Here is a 17,619-nt window from a genome sequence, read left to right as displayed (position 1 = left end):
GTGTTTTTCACCCTCGCTCTTAAGATGTTTTTCATTTCCAGTATCTCAGCAGCGAGAGATCATTGCTCCACATTGAAGCAGCAGTAGATCAATCTAGGGAGGACCTCTTTCCTCGGATAATTTATGCAAGTGTCTGTCTGTGCTGGTGGAGTGGGTTAGTAGGAGTGGCCGAGGAGCTGGCAGCCTGCTTTGCATGAATCGTGGACTCCAAGTTAGTGGCTGCAGCTTAGATATTTCCTGTCAGCCGCACAGACAGATCCGAAGCAAGGGCGGAGGAGACGAGGAGAGGGATGGCAGAGAACAGCTCCGAGACGAGCGGCTCCGTTCACCGGAGATGTTTGGCCCATTCTCCGGCAGAGAGAAACATTTCATCCGGTGTCGGGGCATCGAAGTGGATTCGACTAAACGTCGGGGGCACATACTTTTTAACAACGAGACAGACGCTGTGTCGAGATCCAAAATCATTTCTGTACAGACTGAGCCAAGCTGACCCCGAGCTCGACTCCGACAAGGTAAATGCTAAGCTAGTCCAGCTAGTTAGCACTATAGTTAGGAGCGTACTTCATTAACTACATTTTATTTTCCACGAAAATAGCTTTTAATTGCTCACTGCATTGTTTAGCAGGTAGTTTGATTGATAGCTGCGCTTACCAGCTTGCTTAATAAGATTACTAGCTTTGTGAAAATTGGTGTTTATTCAAAAACTCAGAGCTAACTCATTTTTGTTGCTAGCTAGTATTAGCTCGCTAAGCTAGCTAGATTCCGACGGTCACCACATGACATACGATCTTGCTGCTAGCCTGTGTGTAGCTCGCTCGTTAGGTGTGTAATATAAGATGACAGATCTTGCGGTTTCCTTCGTGTGTCGTTTACAGTGTCGACTTTTAGAAAAGTTAGTGTAGTGGATTTTTTTAAAACATCTTTTTTTGTGAAAATAGTTAGTCCCCACAGTAGTTGCAAACTTTCCTCATCTAAAGCCGATGCATTGCATTGCACTCGTTGAGGTGTCATATAGCGAGCAAACCTATTTTTCTCATAACGTGGATAATGTTGACAAAAAAAAAAAAACTAATTACAGCTACAGTTTCGACTTTGACCGGCGATGTAAACAATATAATCCAGGTTTGAATATGATGATAGTGGACTGAAATATTTAATCTAAACATTGGGTGGGTTATTTCACTCGGTGTTAACAGCCAAGGGAATTGTATGGGTCAGCTTTAACTTTAATTAGAATAATATTCCAGTTACCAAATCTCTAACAACAAATTTCAATTTTTAATTATATCATGTTCAATTTGATACACTGTCGACCTATAGCTATTTTCTGGCGTTTTCACTGATGGCGGTGTCTACAAGCGTTAGTCCTACAATTAACCAACCAAATCACCTACACGTATAAGACTTTATTGCTCGATCAGTTTGTGTTTTTCCCTTCCTTTTTTGAGGTTAGTCTGTGTCTTGGCTCTGTCTGCCCTGCAGTAAGCCTATGTTCTGGTGGTGAGGCTCCCCTAATGAGTACATAAGTCATTGCCAAGTGGGGTGAGGTGCTGCTGTCAACTGAGCTGCGGGATGAAGTCATTCGTCTCCCGGAATGGCCTCAATGCTCCAGAAGCAGGCTTCTCTCTGTTCGTCCATCTGCCACTTTTAACAGCAGTGTGCGTGCTTTAAGGCCCAAGGCATGGTCAAAAACAATTTATTAGTGTCTGTGTATATAATGTAATGTGCTCTGTTTTCAACTGTTCATTTTACTGCCCTATTATTCATTGTTTTCATCTACTTGCACATTTTAATCTTCACCCCTGGCCCCCTTTATGCTAAGCTGAAACCAAGGCTCATCTCGTATTTTCATGCAAATATCTTAATCTCTGAATAATCAGCTTGCTTTTTTGTCAGTTTATCCTCCCATGAGCAACGGATCAGTCCATCTCAATCCCTTGTCTTAAGTATGTATCAGACTCTCAAGCCATTACTGTACCTTTCTCCTGCAGATTGTCTGGGTTAAAATAGCTACCAGTAAACGGCAGGTTCATTTTAGATATTACATTAATGGCCACTGTATCTTCAACTACATATGTTATGATTTTTTTAAATCGCAATGGAGCAAAGAAGGCTGTGTTTTTTTGGGGGGGGTTTTGCATCACATCACACACAAGTGAATAGCAAGCCCAGCAGAGTGACAGATCAGTGTAGAGTTCTGTTTTTGGGCAAATACAGTATTGTGTTTCCTAGCCAAGGAAATGAGTGGTTCAGCTCTCAGTCACGCAGGCTGACGTGCTTCAGCAGGACTCTTGAGGAGAACTGCATTATTCATGTTGTTGACTGAAGCCTGTTTTGCACATTGGGGTAGACCAGGGAGAAAGTGGAGGAAGTGCTGTCACATGCACAACTGTAACAACTTATAAGTTTTCTTTTTGAATTGGTTATCTTAGAATTAACAAATGCCACTCGTGCTGTCATGTTAGTGATATTGTATTGTTGTTAGCAGGTTTTTAAAGTGCAAGTGACTTAATTCATGGTGAAAGATGATAAGATGGCACATCTGTCTAAAATTGTCAATTGTCGAGTCCACGAGCTGAGAGATGCACATCAATCGGCATCTATCCCTTTGGCAGACGCCTCCTCTCCAACTACTCAGCTCAGGGCCACTCAAGTAGAGACCAAGCTTTCTAGCTTTGAGAGCTGCATCAATTTTTCAAACACCCCATCACAAAGGATTCTTGTTCCTTCAACATCTTATTCTTTTCATATTCATATCCATTTGCTGCCTGAACAACTTCTCTCCACAGCATGTGTGAGAGAAATATGGCCACATTTAATGCCAGATTCAGGTTGTATGTCATGCCTGAGCACACTGTGGGAGGCAACGTAAATATTTAACGGTGATATCGTCTCCTACTGCTCTGTCTTCTTGCAGTAAGTGCTCAACATAGCACTGCAGAGTGCTATTGGCAATTAGGTGCGATTTCAAGCCTTTATCATTCTAAAGCAACTTTATTCACAAAAGCCAGGCACCTACAATTGATCATTGTTTTGTGTTGCAATAAATTAAAATGTTGCCAGGTTGAATTTTATTTTGCATTAATCTCAGTCATCAATGAGACCAATCTTTCACTTTTAGCATCTTTTTCTATTGCAGTTCATATTCCTTCTGCCTAGAGAAAGCTCCAGGTTGCAGTGATTTCCTGGCTTGCAAGCTTAGCCGTGGAGCTACTTAACTGCTTCTCATCATGACAGCAAAGCTTTTACGGGACTTTTACAAGGAGCTGTTCATTTAGTGCCTGAAACACTTTGCTGTCATAAATTGTTCTGCAAAACGCACTGATGGTGTAACCTTGCAGAGCTGAAAATGGTAGAATGGCGAGAAGTTCCTCCCAGCCTTGGTGAAAGGTCAAACATGGATTCAAATGACAGTGTTAAATATTTTGAAATATGAGATAGTTTCACATAATAAAGCCCTGATGTGATGTTTGTATTATTTAAAAGATGAAGGCCTGTTTGACTATGCCATTACTGCTTGTACTCCAGAGAGACTCCTGGCTCCCACTCTACAAGGATCAGACTTCCACTTGGCTAAGTAGTACAGTCATGTGACTTAGAAGATCTACTGCAACATCTTTAAGCGCTGTTTCTGCAGGGGGCTTGTGCTCCAGCTTGGCTGCAGCGAAGGCCGACTTCACACTTGATAATGCTTTCATTCTTTTTATTCTTGGCCTAAGCATAGTGGAAAGCCCTCACGTGATCGTGTTAATTGTTTTTGTATCATGTCTTGTTGTAGTTGGTTGGATAATTACTTTTAACCATCTGTCTTACTGTAAGAGAGACTGAAATTTTGCAGTGAATATCTGTGTTTAATGGTTCCATCCAATTTTCTTGTGTAAACTCTTTATTTTAATCAGGAGCAAGCATGCAGCGACTTGTAGATTTTGTTGAATTAAGACTCGACTGTCGGTGTTAATGTGTCTGCAGAAAGTCTTATTGGACATCATGTGCTTGAAGGGTGGGTCACCGTGGTATTTCCTGTGGGAGGATATGTATTGTGTGTAAGAGAAGAATGATAATGTTAATACGCTACACTTCCCTCTGTTGTGAAGGCCACCCTTCTAATTGGCTTTTGTTTATCTAAGTTTTTAGTTGAGTTGTCCTCAGTTTGGATCCAGTCATGGTTAATCCTGATTTGACTTGGTTGTAGTGACTGTGTGAATGGAAGGCTTTGCAGTTTGAATATTTCTGCAAGGCCAAACCACAAGATGCCATGTAGCACGCTTGACCTACCCTGAACTGACCTATTTCTGGTGGTTATTGTAGGTGGTGTTGACACTTCGGTGTGTTTGTTGATATCATCTGGTCTCTTTGGTTTGGTTAGATACTATGTTCTGGTACTCTTCACAACCTTAATATTTGTATATGCTGAGCTGGTTTTGATAATGGTCATTGTGTTACACAGAAATGGTGAACTTTCTCAGAATTTACTAATAGCTTTCTAATTCTTACTTTTCAGTTTGCCACCTCTGTCCTGCCTGTCTATAGTATATCCCGGCAGCAGCCCTCCTCCTATTCCCTCACTGTCCCCACCCCTCTGTTGCCCAGTGCTCCCCAGCCTGGGCCCCCAGAGACACAGCCTTTTGTTTTTAATTAAAAACACTGTCCCCTTTGTGTACACGGGTCCACAGCAGAGGCCATCTTTCTCTGAACTGGGGCACTGTCACCCCAAGTTCCCCGTAGATACATGTGCACCTAAAGGACCAGCCGCAGGGTTGTCAGTACAACAGGTCAGGAAGTGGAAAGTTTACAGAAGTGTAGAATACACACTCGGTAGCTTTGCGTGTTTGATCAGTGGGAGTGTTTTTGAGGCAGTATACAATAGTTTATTTGTGTAGTGCAATTGACCTTTTTCACAGCTGACATTTTGACTTAATATGTTATTCTAGTAGGATAAGTACAGGTGTTCCTAATAACATTGATAATGTCTGTGTTATTTAAGTGTCCCTGCGAGCCAATATGCACAATACCTGGAACCCTGAAACCAAAGTGCTAACTGGAATTCAGCTCTAATTAAAGTTGTTTACAACCGTCAAAATGTCTTGTGAGAAAAGGGCAAATACATTGTGTCATAGCACTTTTCAAACCCACATTCAAAATTCAATAGACACAAAAAACAACCGGTTACTGTTTTTTTTTTTTGTTTTTTTTTTGCATTTTTGCCTCAGTGGATAGTGTAGAGCCAGGAAGAAGAGGGGTATGTTTGTCAAACAAGTCTTAAATCAAACTGGAAACATGGTAGTTGTGGTATGTGCCTTTTAATAATTGTGCTTCTTGAGGGTCCCCTAAATAGTCTTAAGTTTTACCATTTGCATTCCCTGGTTGCAGTAAAGAAGCATATCAAACTCCAGAAACTGAATTAATTTCAAATGATTTCAGCTTTTCAACCATAAATTATGATATTTTTTTCCTGGGCGTTGTCAGACACAGGTGTAAGCAAAAATATTTTTAATTGTGCCAATGGAGCCATCATTAATGTTATTACTTACACCTGTGCTTTTCCTGTTATGACAGGTCAACAGGCCTGCTGTGAAAAAGGTCTCCATATCTGGTTCATTTGGCCTTGTAAAGTACAAGGTTGACAGATTTTTGACAGGGAACAACAGGAAAAGCAGTTGAGGCAAAAATTTCAGTCATGTCCATAGTATGAAAAAACCTGTTTAGCTCTCAAGGTCATGCTATATTCATGTTTTTTAATATTTTGTCAATATAATTCTACTACGCACAGTTGGTTCTGGTCTCCCCAGCACTGTCAGAAGTTAATAAGAAATAAAAGTTTTTGTGCTTCCAAAGGGTGAAAGAAAAGGTTAAGAACAGGAAATATGGTAAAGGTCTTAGCTCGATAAATACCTTTTTTATGAGCTCATTATATATTTTAAGTTGCATTCAATACCATGCAATGGTGGCTTTTCACAGAATGTTTGTAATACCTATTTTATCTTATTGTTGATAATCATTGGGTAACATTTTTTATGAAAGGATTATCAGTAGTTACAGGTGGCCATGTGGTAAACAAATATATAAATAGTTGGTGCAGGGTGGCTTTTGTGATGCAAAGAGGAATAGATAGAGGCCAAGAATAACTTAACATTCAATGTGAAACTCAAGCATCCTGTATAGTGTGGCTTGAATGTGAGTTGTGCAGTCTGTTTCCTCCATTCAGGCCCACCTGTACTTGTGCTTAAACTTCAGTGACTATGAAAATGTAAGGAACTGACACAGGGCAATGAGACCAAAATAGAGCTTCACTGGGCTCCTGTGGGATATTTTTGCCTTGGAAAGGAGGTCAACCAACCAAGAGGGTTCAGAGATTCATTACAAAAGAAAATGCACTGGGACTTTTTCTCATTATTGGAAAGATTAATGGGTTTTGAGTTGAATCCATCTCAGGACTTGTGAAGAGGCGCTATGTAGCTATGAATGTACATGTGCTTGCCAGTGAAGACTGTCTGATCTTGGTCATGGTCTGGAGTGTATGACAATATTTCTGTGTTCTTGGGTAAATAATGTCAGATGCTGCACCAGCCAGTGATGCTGCTAATTTGCACCTGAAGCCATATACTCAACTGATGCAAAGTCAAACATCCTGTAGTAAAATTTGCTGAAGGCCTTTCCTCTATACAGAGTATTTTACAAAATGTCACATCGTATTACACAACTTTTAGTAGTAAACTGAACAGCTGTCTAACTACTGCAGCCGACATCGAACTGACTTTCATATTATGTGTGAGGCCAACTATGTGACAGACCAGACTCGGCTAATCGTCAGTTGTAAGCCAAGGTGCTTCCTCCTGGTCCCCTTGGTGGATTCAGCCTGCTGTTCCAAATCTTTTTCTGTTCTGCTCTAATTGTTTTAGCCTCCTCCTTCCCCGTGAGACAAAGACGGTCTAATCACAGTACTTAAAGAAATAGGGGAATACCCAGTGGTTGTGAAGGAATCGGGATCAAACCCAAGGCCTGTGGGAACAGTGAAGTGATATCCCAAAGCTGTTGCACGCGTGTGTGGCTCTGTGTGCGCATGTCTTATCAGCCCCTGTAGAGATTATCAGCACAGGAGCTGACCTCGTAATTCTCATCCCCCAAGTTTTATTCACTGATGCATAATGTTTGGTCCCCCCCCCCCCGGATTATGTTTCAGATTATGTTTAAAGCATGCACCTGCTCATTGGTTTGTCTTGAATCGTGTCGGATGAGAGGATTGAAATCACTTTTTGTCTCTGTGTGTCTATACACTGCTGGATCCACAGAATTAAATTGATATCAGTGTTTTAAGTGTGGGAAATAAATGTTAGACTTTTATTTGTTTTTTTAAATTCAAAACTGTGACAGTGAATACAGTGTAATTGTATTAATCTCCTCTTCCTCCGTTTTGCTTTTCAGGATGAAACTGGTGCCTATCTCATAGACAGAGACCCTGCATACTTCGGGCCAGTGCTAAACTACTTGAGGCATGGCAAACTGGTGCTCAACAGGGACTTGGCAGAGGAAGGTAACGAAATATTTTCCAAATCAAAATACAGTTTGCTATAGCACATTAAATGCATTGTAACGGTGTGAACATTTGTTTTCAACATTTCACTTCATTACTGTTGATTGCTGGTGGAAACGTTTTAATATCTAAACAACAGCGATGATGATGATTGCAAGGAAATGACAGCAAAGAAGTTTGGGTATTTTTAACATTTCCATCTAAACAGTCCATCCACATTTCAGTTTTAACAGAACACAAGTGCAATGTGAATAATTTGGTTTAACAAATATAGATTTAAATACGCTTTTTGTAGTAGCATCTCTGCAAAACATTAGATGCCATTGTTTGTAGCTAAACCTAATTTTTAGTTTTATATTCCGGCATGAAAAACTTGAATTGTTTCTTTTTCACTGTTTTAAGGTGTGTTAGAAGAAGCTGAATTCTACAACATCACATCATTAATAAAGCTCATCAAGGACAAGATCAGGGAACGTGACTGCAAAACATCACAGGTACATTCCTTGATGAATGTAACATTTCTTTTCCATTTATTTTGGGAATTATTTCTCCCTTTTCATCTTATTTCCCTCATGTGTTCATTCTTCCTCTCAGGTTCCGGTGAAGCATGTGTACCGGGTGCTGCAGTGCCAGGAAGAGGAGCTGACACAGATGGTGTCTACCATGTCCGACGGCTGGAAGTTTGAACAGGTAAATCTCTTCTTGCAAGGTCACAGCAACAATCCTCCTTTCATGTGCTTCACCCACCCCGCTATGCTCACATTGACCCAGAAAGTCCAATCCTCAATATTGGAAATGGCTAAAAAGCCAAACAGCAAATCACATCTTTCTCAATGTCCGCATACATGATCCGGGCATCCCTTCTGTGCTCTGATTGGTTGTTGCAGCTTGTCAGTATAGGTTACGGGCGGGCCCACCAGTCAGAGTTTCTGCTGATTGTGTCAAGGGAGGTGAAGGGAGAGGAGTCTGCTTTGCCAAACAACAGCGGAGAGGTGTGTCCCACAAATTTCTGTCCACGGGCTGGTCACTGCATGGTCCCAATGTTGTCCATACACACCCCGTTGGCCATTGTTTGTCCTTAGTAGACACTTAGCTGTTAGCTCATCTTTTGTTTTGAGTTGATTATTTTCAGTGTTCATTTGTACTGCTTGCTCACCAGTGAGGCTAAAAGAAGATGACATCTTTTTTTTCTTGTCTGTGGTATTGTTTTATTACATTTTTTTTTTTATTTTTTGTATTCATGCTACATTCACAGTTTGTAAACTTGTCAACAGCTTTCTGTGTTCTGCTTTGATGTAGCCGCTCTGGGGGCTGTGCTGTAATATAGTTCTGGTTCTTTAGAGGTGAAACTCTAAAAATGTTGTTTCATCTTCAGCCAGGTAATGTATCTTGTGAGTAAGATTCAAACATTAAGAGTGAATAGTCCAAATTTACATTAGAGCTTGTTTTTTTTGTTTTGTTTTTTTTTTTTTTAATGAGAGAACACGTTTGGGTGTAGAAAGTGTTTATTGGATGTGTGAATGAATCCCTCTGAGACGAGGGATCATTGGATCTCCCATCAGAGCTCAAATCTCACTAATCTCTTTACACAGGTCAGATTGGAAACTCTTAGAAACACTCCTTATGCAAAGCTTAGCATGGTCATCAGCCCAGAAGAGTCTTTAGGGAAGAGCTTTAATGACCCACTGCCTTCTTTAAGACTCCATAAATATAGATGTATAGATAAAATGTTTTTTTAGGAGTATTTTATGCTGAAAATTGTAGGAGTTGGTGTGTGTTGAATTTGTAGCAGTGTGACAAGTGTAATCCAAAGTAGCTAGCTGAGATTATTTGGTCTTTTTTTTTTTTTTTTTTTTTTGCTGTGTTGATGCCTAATGTAAGACTGATCGCTTAACAACAACAAGTCTCCGGCAGCAGCGGCTAATGAGGTGATGCCTGTCTGAACATGCACACCTGGGTACTGAGGGTATACATGTAGCCTGCATTATGCACACACTTGACATTCAGCAATAAAAGCAGTTATACAAGAACAGGAATTGCTGTTTTTTCTCATGTTTTTCAAGGTGTGCATACAGTTTTGTTTTATAAAGATCTGAAAGGTCTCATCCTTTTATTTGTCCTCTTGTGTCCTCTGTCTCTCTTTTTATTTGGACTGATGTGACTGGGAACAGGAAGAGTAGAAGTTTCCATGTTTATTTTTCAGATGTATTTGAAGATGCCGTTAGTAGGATTTTCTTGCACTAATCCTTTTTACTGTGTGACATAATCTAATGTTTCAAGGGAAAAAGTTACCTGCTGTTACAAGCAGTAGCTTCACTGACATTTTCACTTGGTTGACTTTGGGTTGCCCCTAGTTCCCTGGACAGTCTTAAGTAAACCCTTGTGATAGACTGGAAGCTGAACAGTAGTAGGTACACAACAAAATACAATTACAGACACAATATTAAAGAGTGCAGCTCCATGAATACCACGCTGATGGTGTTGATCCCAAATAATTTTACACTGGAAGCATTGGAGAAAACTCACATGTCAAGTCAAAGAGCTAAAAAAAAAATGGGACTGAAATGATGGATGGGAGTGAGCTACTTTGTGGTTTGCTCCTTTTTATTTGTTTTGTAGCGGATACTGTAGTTTTTAAAGCTTCAGTTTTACTCATTCACTTTAAACAAGCCTGGTCCTATCAAGTCAAATCCACCAGTTCCCATTTATTTTCAACCAGCATGTTTGCTTCCTGTGGTCACTGCACTTGTATTCTGTCAGTGATAATCTTGCTGATCATGTTTTTTTTTTTTTTTTTTTTTTCTTTCTATAGTGTCTGCTCTTTTTTTCATGGTTATTACTTTATTTTTGTGGTACACTGGTTATTTTATTTTCTGTATGATTTACTTAGACAACTGTTTGAGTTTCTAATTAGGATTTCCATGCTGGCATGTCTGCAGGTCCTGAGAATGAATTGCATTCTTTATAAATGTACTGACAAATACTCAAAACAAATGGCAATTTAGCAATTAACTCTTTAGTATTCTGGTTTAAATTGTTTAAGTGGGGCTCCGTTGTGGCCTCGTGGTCTCAGTGTACCATGAAATTGTGCAATCATGACATCCTGGGTTTAAATCTGACCAAGAATCTTTGTCATGTTTCATTCCCACCCTGACCCACAGCTTATGTCACTGGACATTGCTGTCGGTCTAATTACGGCCAAAAATGTGAGATAATTAATCCTAAAAACAAACTTCAAAGTGAGTTATTCAGACAGTACTCAGATTGTTCTGTATGAACTGTTTTGAGCTAAGAAAATAAATTTAATATATTGAAAAGTATAAGTTGCAGGAACCTGTAGACTCTGTTTGGTCATCAACCTCTTTTACATTACTTTTAACATCTTCCTACCTCTGTTTTCCCACCATGTGTAACCCAGTTTTAGCCTCTTTTTCATCAGTCTAAGTCTAATTCTTCCCATGTGCTCTGCTCTCGTGTCTCTCTAGCTGGTCAGCATAGGCTCCTCTTACAACTACGGAAACGAAGACCAAGCCGAGTTCCTGTGTGTAGTCTCCAAGGAGCTGCACAATCAATCATACGGGACAAACAGTGAGCCCAGTGAGAAGGCTAAGGTAAGTGAGTGTGAGTGTGGAGAGGCCGGTAGAAAATATACATCCATAGCAAACATCTGTGAATGATGGCCTGTGCTGGATGTTTTAAATGCACTGCATTTATGAACATGCCACCAGGGGACAGAGAGCACCTCTAGTTTATTGATGAGAAACCTCTATGAAGGAGAACATTGTGAATATTCAGTGCTTCAGTTAAAAACTAGACTGCCTGTACCGCAAGTGATAAAAAGAGAGAGGAAAAGAGGAAGATAAGATATATATTGAAGCAGAGCAGCCATTAATTTGGACATTCTCTTTTTCTTACCTAAACCTACACAGGAGAGCATTTTTCGTTGATGAAAAACCTTCATTTTGATGTCAAGGATGGGGGGGGGGGGTCACAAAATGGTGTTTCTAAATGCATTATCCCAGCATTTAGACTTTGGTTGTGTTAGATTTCACTTCAAATGAAAAAAACCTCCAGTATAATCCACGCTAGGAGCATTAAGAAAGCCCAGGTCTGCAGATTAGCGGAGCAAGGTCTGTCATTTTCTCAAGGGCTTTTGCAGCGAAGCAGGAGGCACGCCCTGAGGAATTCAAGCTTCCATCAGCTTGTGCCCATGGGGGCCCCTATCCTTGCAGACAGCTACACATGAAGAAGCACACCGTTAAACCTATATTCATGCTGCTGTTTATTTAAATAGGAAGATGAAACGCTGCCAGTGCATCTTTCAAACAAATGTTGAGAAAGAGTAGAGACTTTGTTGCTATTGTTTCCGGGGGCACCTTGTCCAAACTGGGTCAATGAGTATGACTGATTTCTGTATATCATAACAAAGAATTAAAATATAAAATCATCAGTCCAATGTATTGCAAGCGTATGTTATTTGTCTAAAAGGCCGGATTTGCAGACATTTGTGACAAGTGAATTGAGTCCATTAGAACGGTGTCCTCAGATAACATTTCAATGTGTTTTGTGTCTTTGAGTTCTGCATAGAGACACTAAATGTACAGTAGTTGTTTATGTTAATCCCCTCTGAAAATGAGCCATTAGTTTTTTGTTTTTTTTTCTCCATGTTCTCCTCTCCTACATTTTACTCCTCCATTCATTTCCATTATTTTACAACATGCCTTTCTTGTCTTCTTCTGTGCTGTCTGCATGCTGCATGTTGCTCAGAGCGAGGACGAAGAGACAGATTATGAAATGAATGACTCTGATTAGGGTTGAGCACTTATGACTCACTGGTGAGCGCTCAACTGCTCGTAGTGCCTCCATCACACCTCCTGAGTTTGTTCTCCTCTTCCTTTCCCATGCATCCCTGATGCGTTTTACACTATTGAAAAACTTCAGATACTTAAACCAGAATAAAGTGACAGATTCAAGGTTGGAAATCAGCTTTGGTCTTCAGAGTCTACAAGCCAAAGCAAGATAAAAAGCCAGATGGTTCCTGCTAAGACAGGTCAAATACTTCTTTGCAGGTGAACCTCTTTGGAGCCAGATGGGATGAACTCAATTTGTTTCAGTAGTGTAAATAAGACCCTTGTAATTATTGCCATGCTCACAGCCTTGGTTAATGGAGGGCATGCTGAATCATCAGCTGCTGCAGTTTGACCATTGTCCTTCATTCAATGATATTGTTAAGGAAGGGAGGGGTACTCTACTCTCTCTGTTCATTTTCATTGTCAAAAATAGTAGTAGTTGTAGTTTTGCTTGCACAGCGCTGATAAAAATCGATGCAAAAATTTCGTATTAATTTCATATTAACCCTTCAGTGTTAAATTCCAGTAAATGTTCTTTGCTCCCAGGCAACAGGTTAAGTTGCTCAGTGTAACAGCAAAAATGCTACTAAACTAAATGTACTTGTTAAAATTGAGTTAACACCTGGACAAAAATATGCAGTCCTTACTTCTCAGTTACATTTATGTAGCTGTTCCCACATTTTGAGCCGCATTAATGAGAGTTCCACATTTAGACCCCTGAGATTAAGCCTTTGCATGTGATGGCCCCAAAGTTCCAAAAGAGAGAATAGATGCACCAGAAGTGCAATTTAACAAGCAATTGGAAATGTTTGTTAATTGAAAAATGTTATGAAATACCATCTGCAGTGAACTAAAACTAATTATGAAATATTACATTATGATTCCACTGCTGTTTCCTGGAAAAGGCTCTCATCTTGAATTTTGCCCCTCTTCATCTCTTTTTTATTTTATTTTCATCTCTTTAAGTTCAGAGGCATTCGGGGCACTGTGGTAAGCTTCAGCAGCATGTAGAGTAGTTTCTAGCAAAGCTTTTATTTTCTTCACTAGTGCAAGCATTTCCCTTTTTCTCTGCTGCTTATTCAAGTAGCACGTAGAGTAAATGTATGAGCGCTTCTGGCTGGGAAACAATATGTGGCAGGCATGATTGCTTCGGTTTAAGAAAAAAAAAAAAAACCTTTGACTGCTGAAATACAGGGGGTTGTAGAGAGTCAGTACTAAATGACTCGTAGCATGTTGTACATTGAGTTTTTGTTCATTATATCATGCTTTTGTCTCTGCAGATTCTTCAGGAAAGAGGTTCCCGGATGTGAAGAGGACTTAGTATTATGAGCTCCAGGTGTTATGATGCAAACATATCATCTTTGTGGAAGAACGTTTGGCACAATGGAGATTTAAAGGGGGGGTGTGCATTTATTTTGTGTTTTCCCTCCATTTTTGTTTTTATTTCTTGATGTAAATAAGTCTGTTTACTGACAATTTGTGCCTGTACATTTAAACTGGACCTTTTTAAATTAGCGGCAAGTTTTTTTTTTTTTTTTTTTTTTTTTTCTAATTGAAAGTAAGGATTTGCAATCTACAAATGTTATATGCTATAAACTATGGCCGTCATCATATAAGGCCAATGATTCACTCAGGGTCATCTATTGAATTAATTATATCCTCCAACTCAAGGGTCTGGTAAGGGATCAGTATGGTCTTTATAACTCAAAAAAAATCAACTCAAAATTATTGTTTAAAGATGTTAAGAAGGGAATTGTGCATTGATTAAGCACATGTTAAAGAGTTAGGCTATTTAATGTGAAATTTACCCCAAAAACAAATCGATAAAATGTTTTTTCCAAAGATTTCAAACCGTTATACTGAGATTTGTGATCATGAGGATCCCAACTATACATCACACGTTTTGTCAGATGTAGTTGAGGTGGCATTTTACTTTGATTCAAAATATTTTTCCAGTTACTATTCAAGGTCAAAAAAGGAACAAAATGTCACTGTGATTTGTCTGTGTAGGTTAAGGGGCATTACGTAATTTATCACTTACAGGGCTTTTATTGGTGATGGGGAAATGACCTGTAATGAAGAGAAGAAAGTCCCATTTCGCAGCGACCCTGTTCAGACCTGGCATTAACATGCGTGCGTCTCAGGTGATCAGATCACAAGAGGACAGCTCTAAGTGCAGGTGTGAAAGCACCCAAGTGCATTAAGGATGCAAGTGAGATCAGATCACTCGAACCACATTTATAGGGGGTCTGGATTGCATATGGCCTCATTCTTTTAAGAGTTTGAATGCAAATGTGTCCTGAACCACGTTGAACGATCGCCTACTCAGTTGTCATGCTCTGGTACAGTCAGGTTTCAGTTTCATAATAACTCAAATATTTTTACACTTCTCACAGTGTTTCCCATACATCAGTTTATTTGTTGCGACCTGTCACAATATCAGTATTGATTGTCACATATTGATTTTTCTACTTTTTGGGCTTTGCAGACAGAAATAAAGTACGTGCTTATTTGTTTGTAGAGCAGGGAACTGGCATCCGATCACAAGTGATCACTCGAGATGCATGTTATTGCAAGGTCTGAACAGGGCCGTAGGCTAAGTAAGCTAACTTGAGAGACACAGCAGATATGGCAATGCAAGATACTTATTTATCATTCACGTTCTCGGCTTGAGAAGTATATGTGTTGCTACTGTAGCTGCTTGTGAGACCATATACTCTATCTTGCAACCTTAGTAACCCATTTACCCAGTGATATGGTCATTGTGTGCTGTTAGGTCAAGTAATACACATTTTCAGGTCCTTTTACCTGTATTATAAGGATTTAACTTTTGAGTATTGGAGATACATTTAACCGCAAATGTTCATGCAAAATGTAGAATTTTAGTAGTGTAAAGAACTAAAAAATTTGCTCTCTAAATGTTGTAAAGTAGTAAAGTTAATTTTAATGAACTTCTAGTTTAGTTTGAGACCTCATGTTCATAAATCTAAAGTTAACTGCCAAAAAAAAAAAAAAAAAAAATCAAAGGTGTTTTGGATATGAATTTTGTTTTACAGTGATAATATTTTTTAAACATCAGTGTCCTCCAGTGATGTCCTGTTTCCTGTCAGGAAAAACATCATCTGAGACAGTGGCGTCTTTTTTTACCTTATCCCACTGACTTTTGAGTTTTCCTTAACTGGTTTACTTTGTATGTTCGAGGGAGCATCTTGTTTAAGATCTTTTTGTGGGGAAGTATTTGTTTTGATTGAGGTTTGGGGACTCGAACTGATTGAAGGCAGTGGTGAAGGACTTTCAGTTCATATCCAGAGGATTTTTTGATGTAAATAATCCAAATTCAATATTAATATTTAACTCTTTAAAAAAAAAAAAAACTGCACGTTTTGTACACTGTATAGAAAACACGACTTCAAATGGAAGTTGTTTATACTGGATCTTCAAAAATGAGAGAATCTTGACAATGTTAACTTCTGTTTTGCATTGTTTGTACAGGACGCTAGAGATTTCTGAGTTGGGGTTGAAACAGCTGAAGCTGAATAAGGTGTCTTTCACTGAGAACATGCCTGGAACATGTTTTGATAACCAATAACAAAGCTATACTTGGCTGGCTATGAAGTTGACTGTTACATTTGAAAACAAATGTATTTTTTCTTGCAGTGTGATAGATTCTTCTAAGCATTTTGGATTGTGTAGATTTCGTACACAGCATTACAAGCACTACAGTGGAAAAACAACACTGTGCACATTGCTTACAGCCTGTAATGTTGTTAATGTAAATACTGCATTTTAGAACACTTTTTTTTTATAGAAAGTTGTTTTCAGGTTTGATGTGTGGTTTTTGATAGGTTGGATATTTCATTCACAATTAATCATTTAGTGTTGCCTTTTTCCCAATGACCAAAATTCAATGTCTTATGTGTATTGTACACATTGATCTTAGTGTCAGGGATGAGTAAACCTTTCTTAATGCTGGCACACTTTGTACATATAGAATTGTTAACGACACGCAAACCTCCATTTACTCACATGTACACGTATACACTTGACTAAAAAAAATTTTGTATTGTCGGGGAAACATGTATGGATGCATGATTTTGATAGTGACACACACAAAAACACACACACAAGGGCTTTTAAAGTGCAAAATTTGAGATCTGCAAAGAGGTTCAATCAAAGTAGACTGGATTTCCTGCCAGAGCTAGGCTATGTTTACATTTGCTATAGTATTTTGAAGCCTTCCAATTATGTACTGTCTTGCACTCCCTCACACATGTTAACCATACGTCTGACTTGTGTGACTGCACCAGGGGCAACTAGCATTCCCCACTCCATATGAACTGATACTCACACAGACATTATAAGATACTCCATCCACTTCTGACAGCCTATGCTTGAGCGTTGCAGACAATCTTGCTTTCCGCCCTCTCTAATGGCAGAGTTGCTCACTTTTAACTGGATGAAACTTTACCTGTGTTGGATCAGAGCTAAGGTTTATCTGGGTCCTCTTTTGACTTTTTTTCTGCAATGAGATTTAAAGTGTTTTGTGTTTGATACGCTTGGTTCAGTTGTAACCTCATTTGATATACTCTGGTCTGAGGTGTTTAACCCCTCTTCTTTAGCAGCTACATTACCTTTAATGCCCTTCACAAACAGGTTGCCTGGTTGAGCATTTGGCATTGATAATCATTTCATGTGATGGACATACTTATCAAATCTGTAGCCTAATACTTTTAAGTGCCCAATTTTGTTTTGCATTCAAGTTATAAGCCACAGACCACAGTAATGCATGATTGAAGATGATCACACTTGTAATCAGAGGGAATGAATGTGTCATTTTTCCTCACTCTAACAGTTACATTGAATATGGTTCTCATATCACTACATAGATCACTTATATATGATCTTATGCAATGTTAAAAATGTAAAAACTAGGTATGAGGTTAAGGGGATAGATCTATATGGTCTTGCATAAGGTAAACACAATAAAAATGTTGTCATTCATATCTGTGTGTGTATTTATTTTTCCAGAGATGTTTTATTTGAATTATTTTAAATTCTTTTATACACAATAGTAAACATGATTAGATGTTTTATGATTAACAGTAATTATATCAGACATGTACATCACAAAGTGTACATCGAAGTGTAGAGATTATTAATAGCGTCGTGACAAGAAATTACAATTTTTTGATAAATCGCGACCTCTTGTGTCACTTTCTCAAAACTAGCTTCTATGTT

General features: G+C 39.0%; 1 protein-coding gene across 2 annotated transcripts; it reads left to right on the top strand.

Annotated features, from left to right (window-relative positions):
• Positions 1–45: 45 nt before the first annotated feature.
• kctd5b (potassium channel tetramerization domain containing 5b) lies at positions 46–17,382 on the top strand. Of its 2 annotated transcripts, XM_056366166.1 has the most exons (7): positions 46–512; positions 7,423–7,531; positions 7,934–8,025; positions 8,126–8,221; positions 8,419–8,523; positions 11,017–11,142; positions 13,662–17,382. In XM_056366166.1, the coding sequence occupies exons 1-7, from the start codon at positions 291–293 to the stop codon at positions 13,689–13,691; spliced, it is 780 nt and encodes a 259-aa protein (XP_056222141.1). In that variant the 5' UTR covers positions 46–290; the 3' UTR covers positions 13,692–17,382. The 2 variants fall into 2 exon arrangements, with proteins under 2 accessions (XP_056222141.1, XP_056222142.1); XM_056366167.1 differs by lacking the exon at positions 8,419–8,523 and having other exon boundaries at positions 53–512.
• Positions 17,383–17,619: the final 237 nt, after the last annotated feature.

The sequence above is a fragment of the Seriola aureovittata genome, chromosome 21 (assembly GCF_021018895.1).
Source record: "Seriola aureovittata isolate HTS-2021-v1 ecotype China chromosome 21, ASM2101889v1, whole genome shotgun sequence".
Taxonomy (NCBI): domain Eukaryota; kingdom Metazoa; phylum Chordata; class Actinopteri; order Carangiformes; family Carangidae; genus Seriola; species Seriola aureovittata.
The sequence above is the reverse complement of the archived record's forward strand: the minus strand, read 5'-3'. Positions and strand labels throughout refer to the sequence as shown.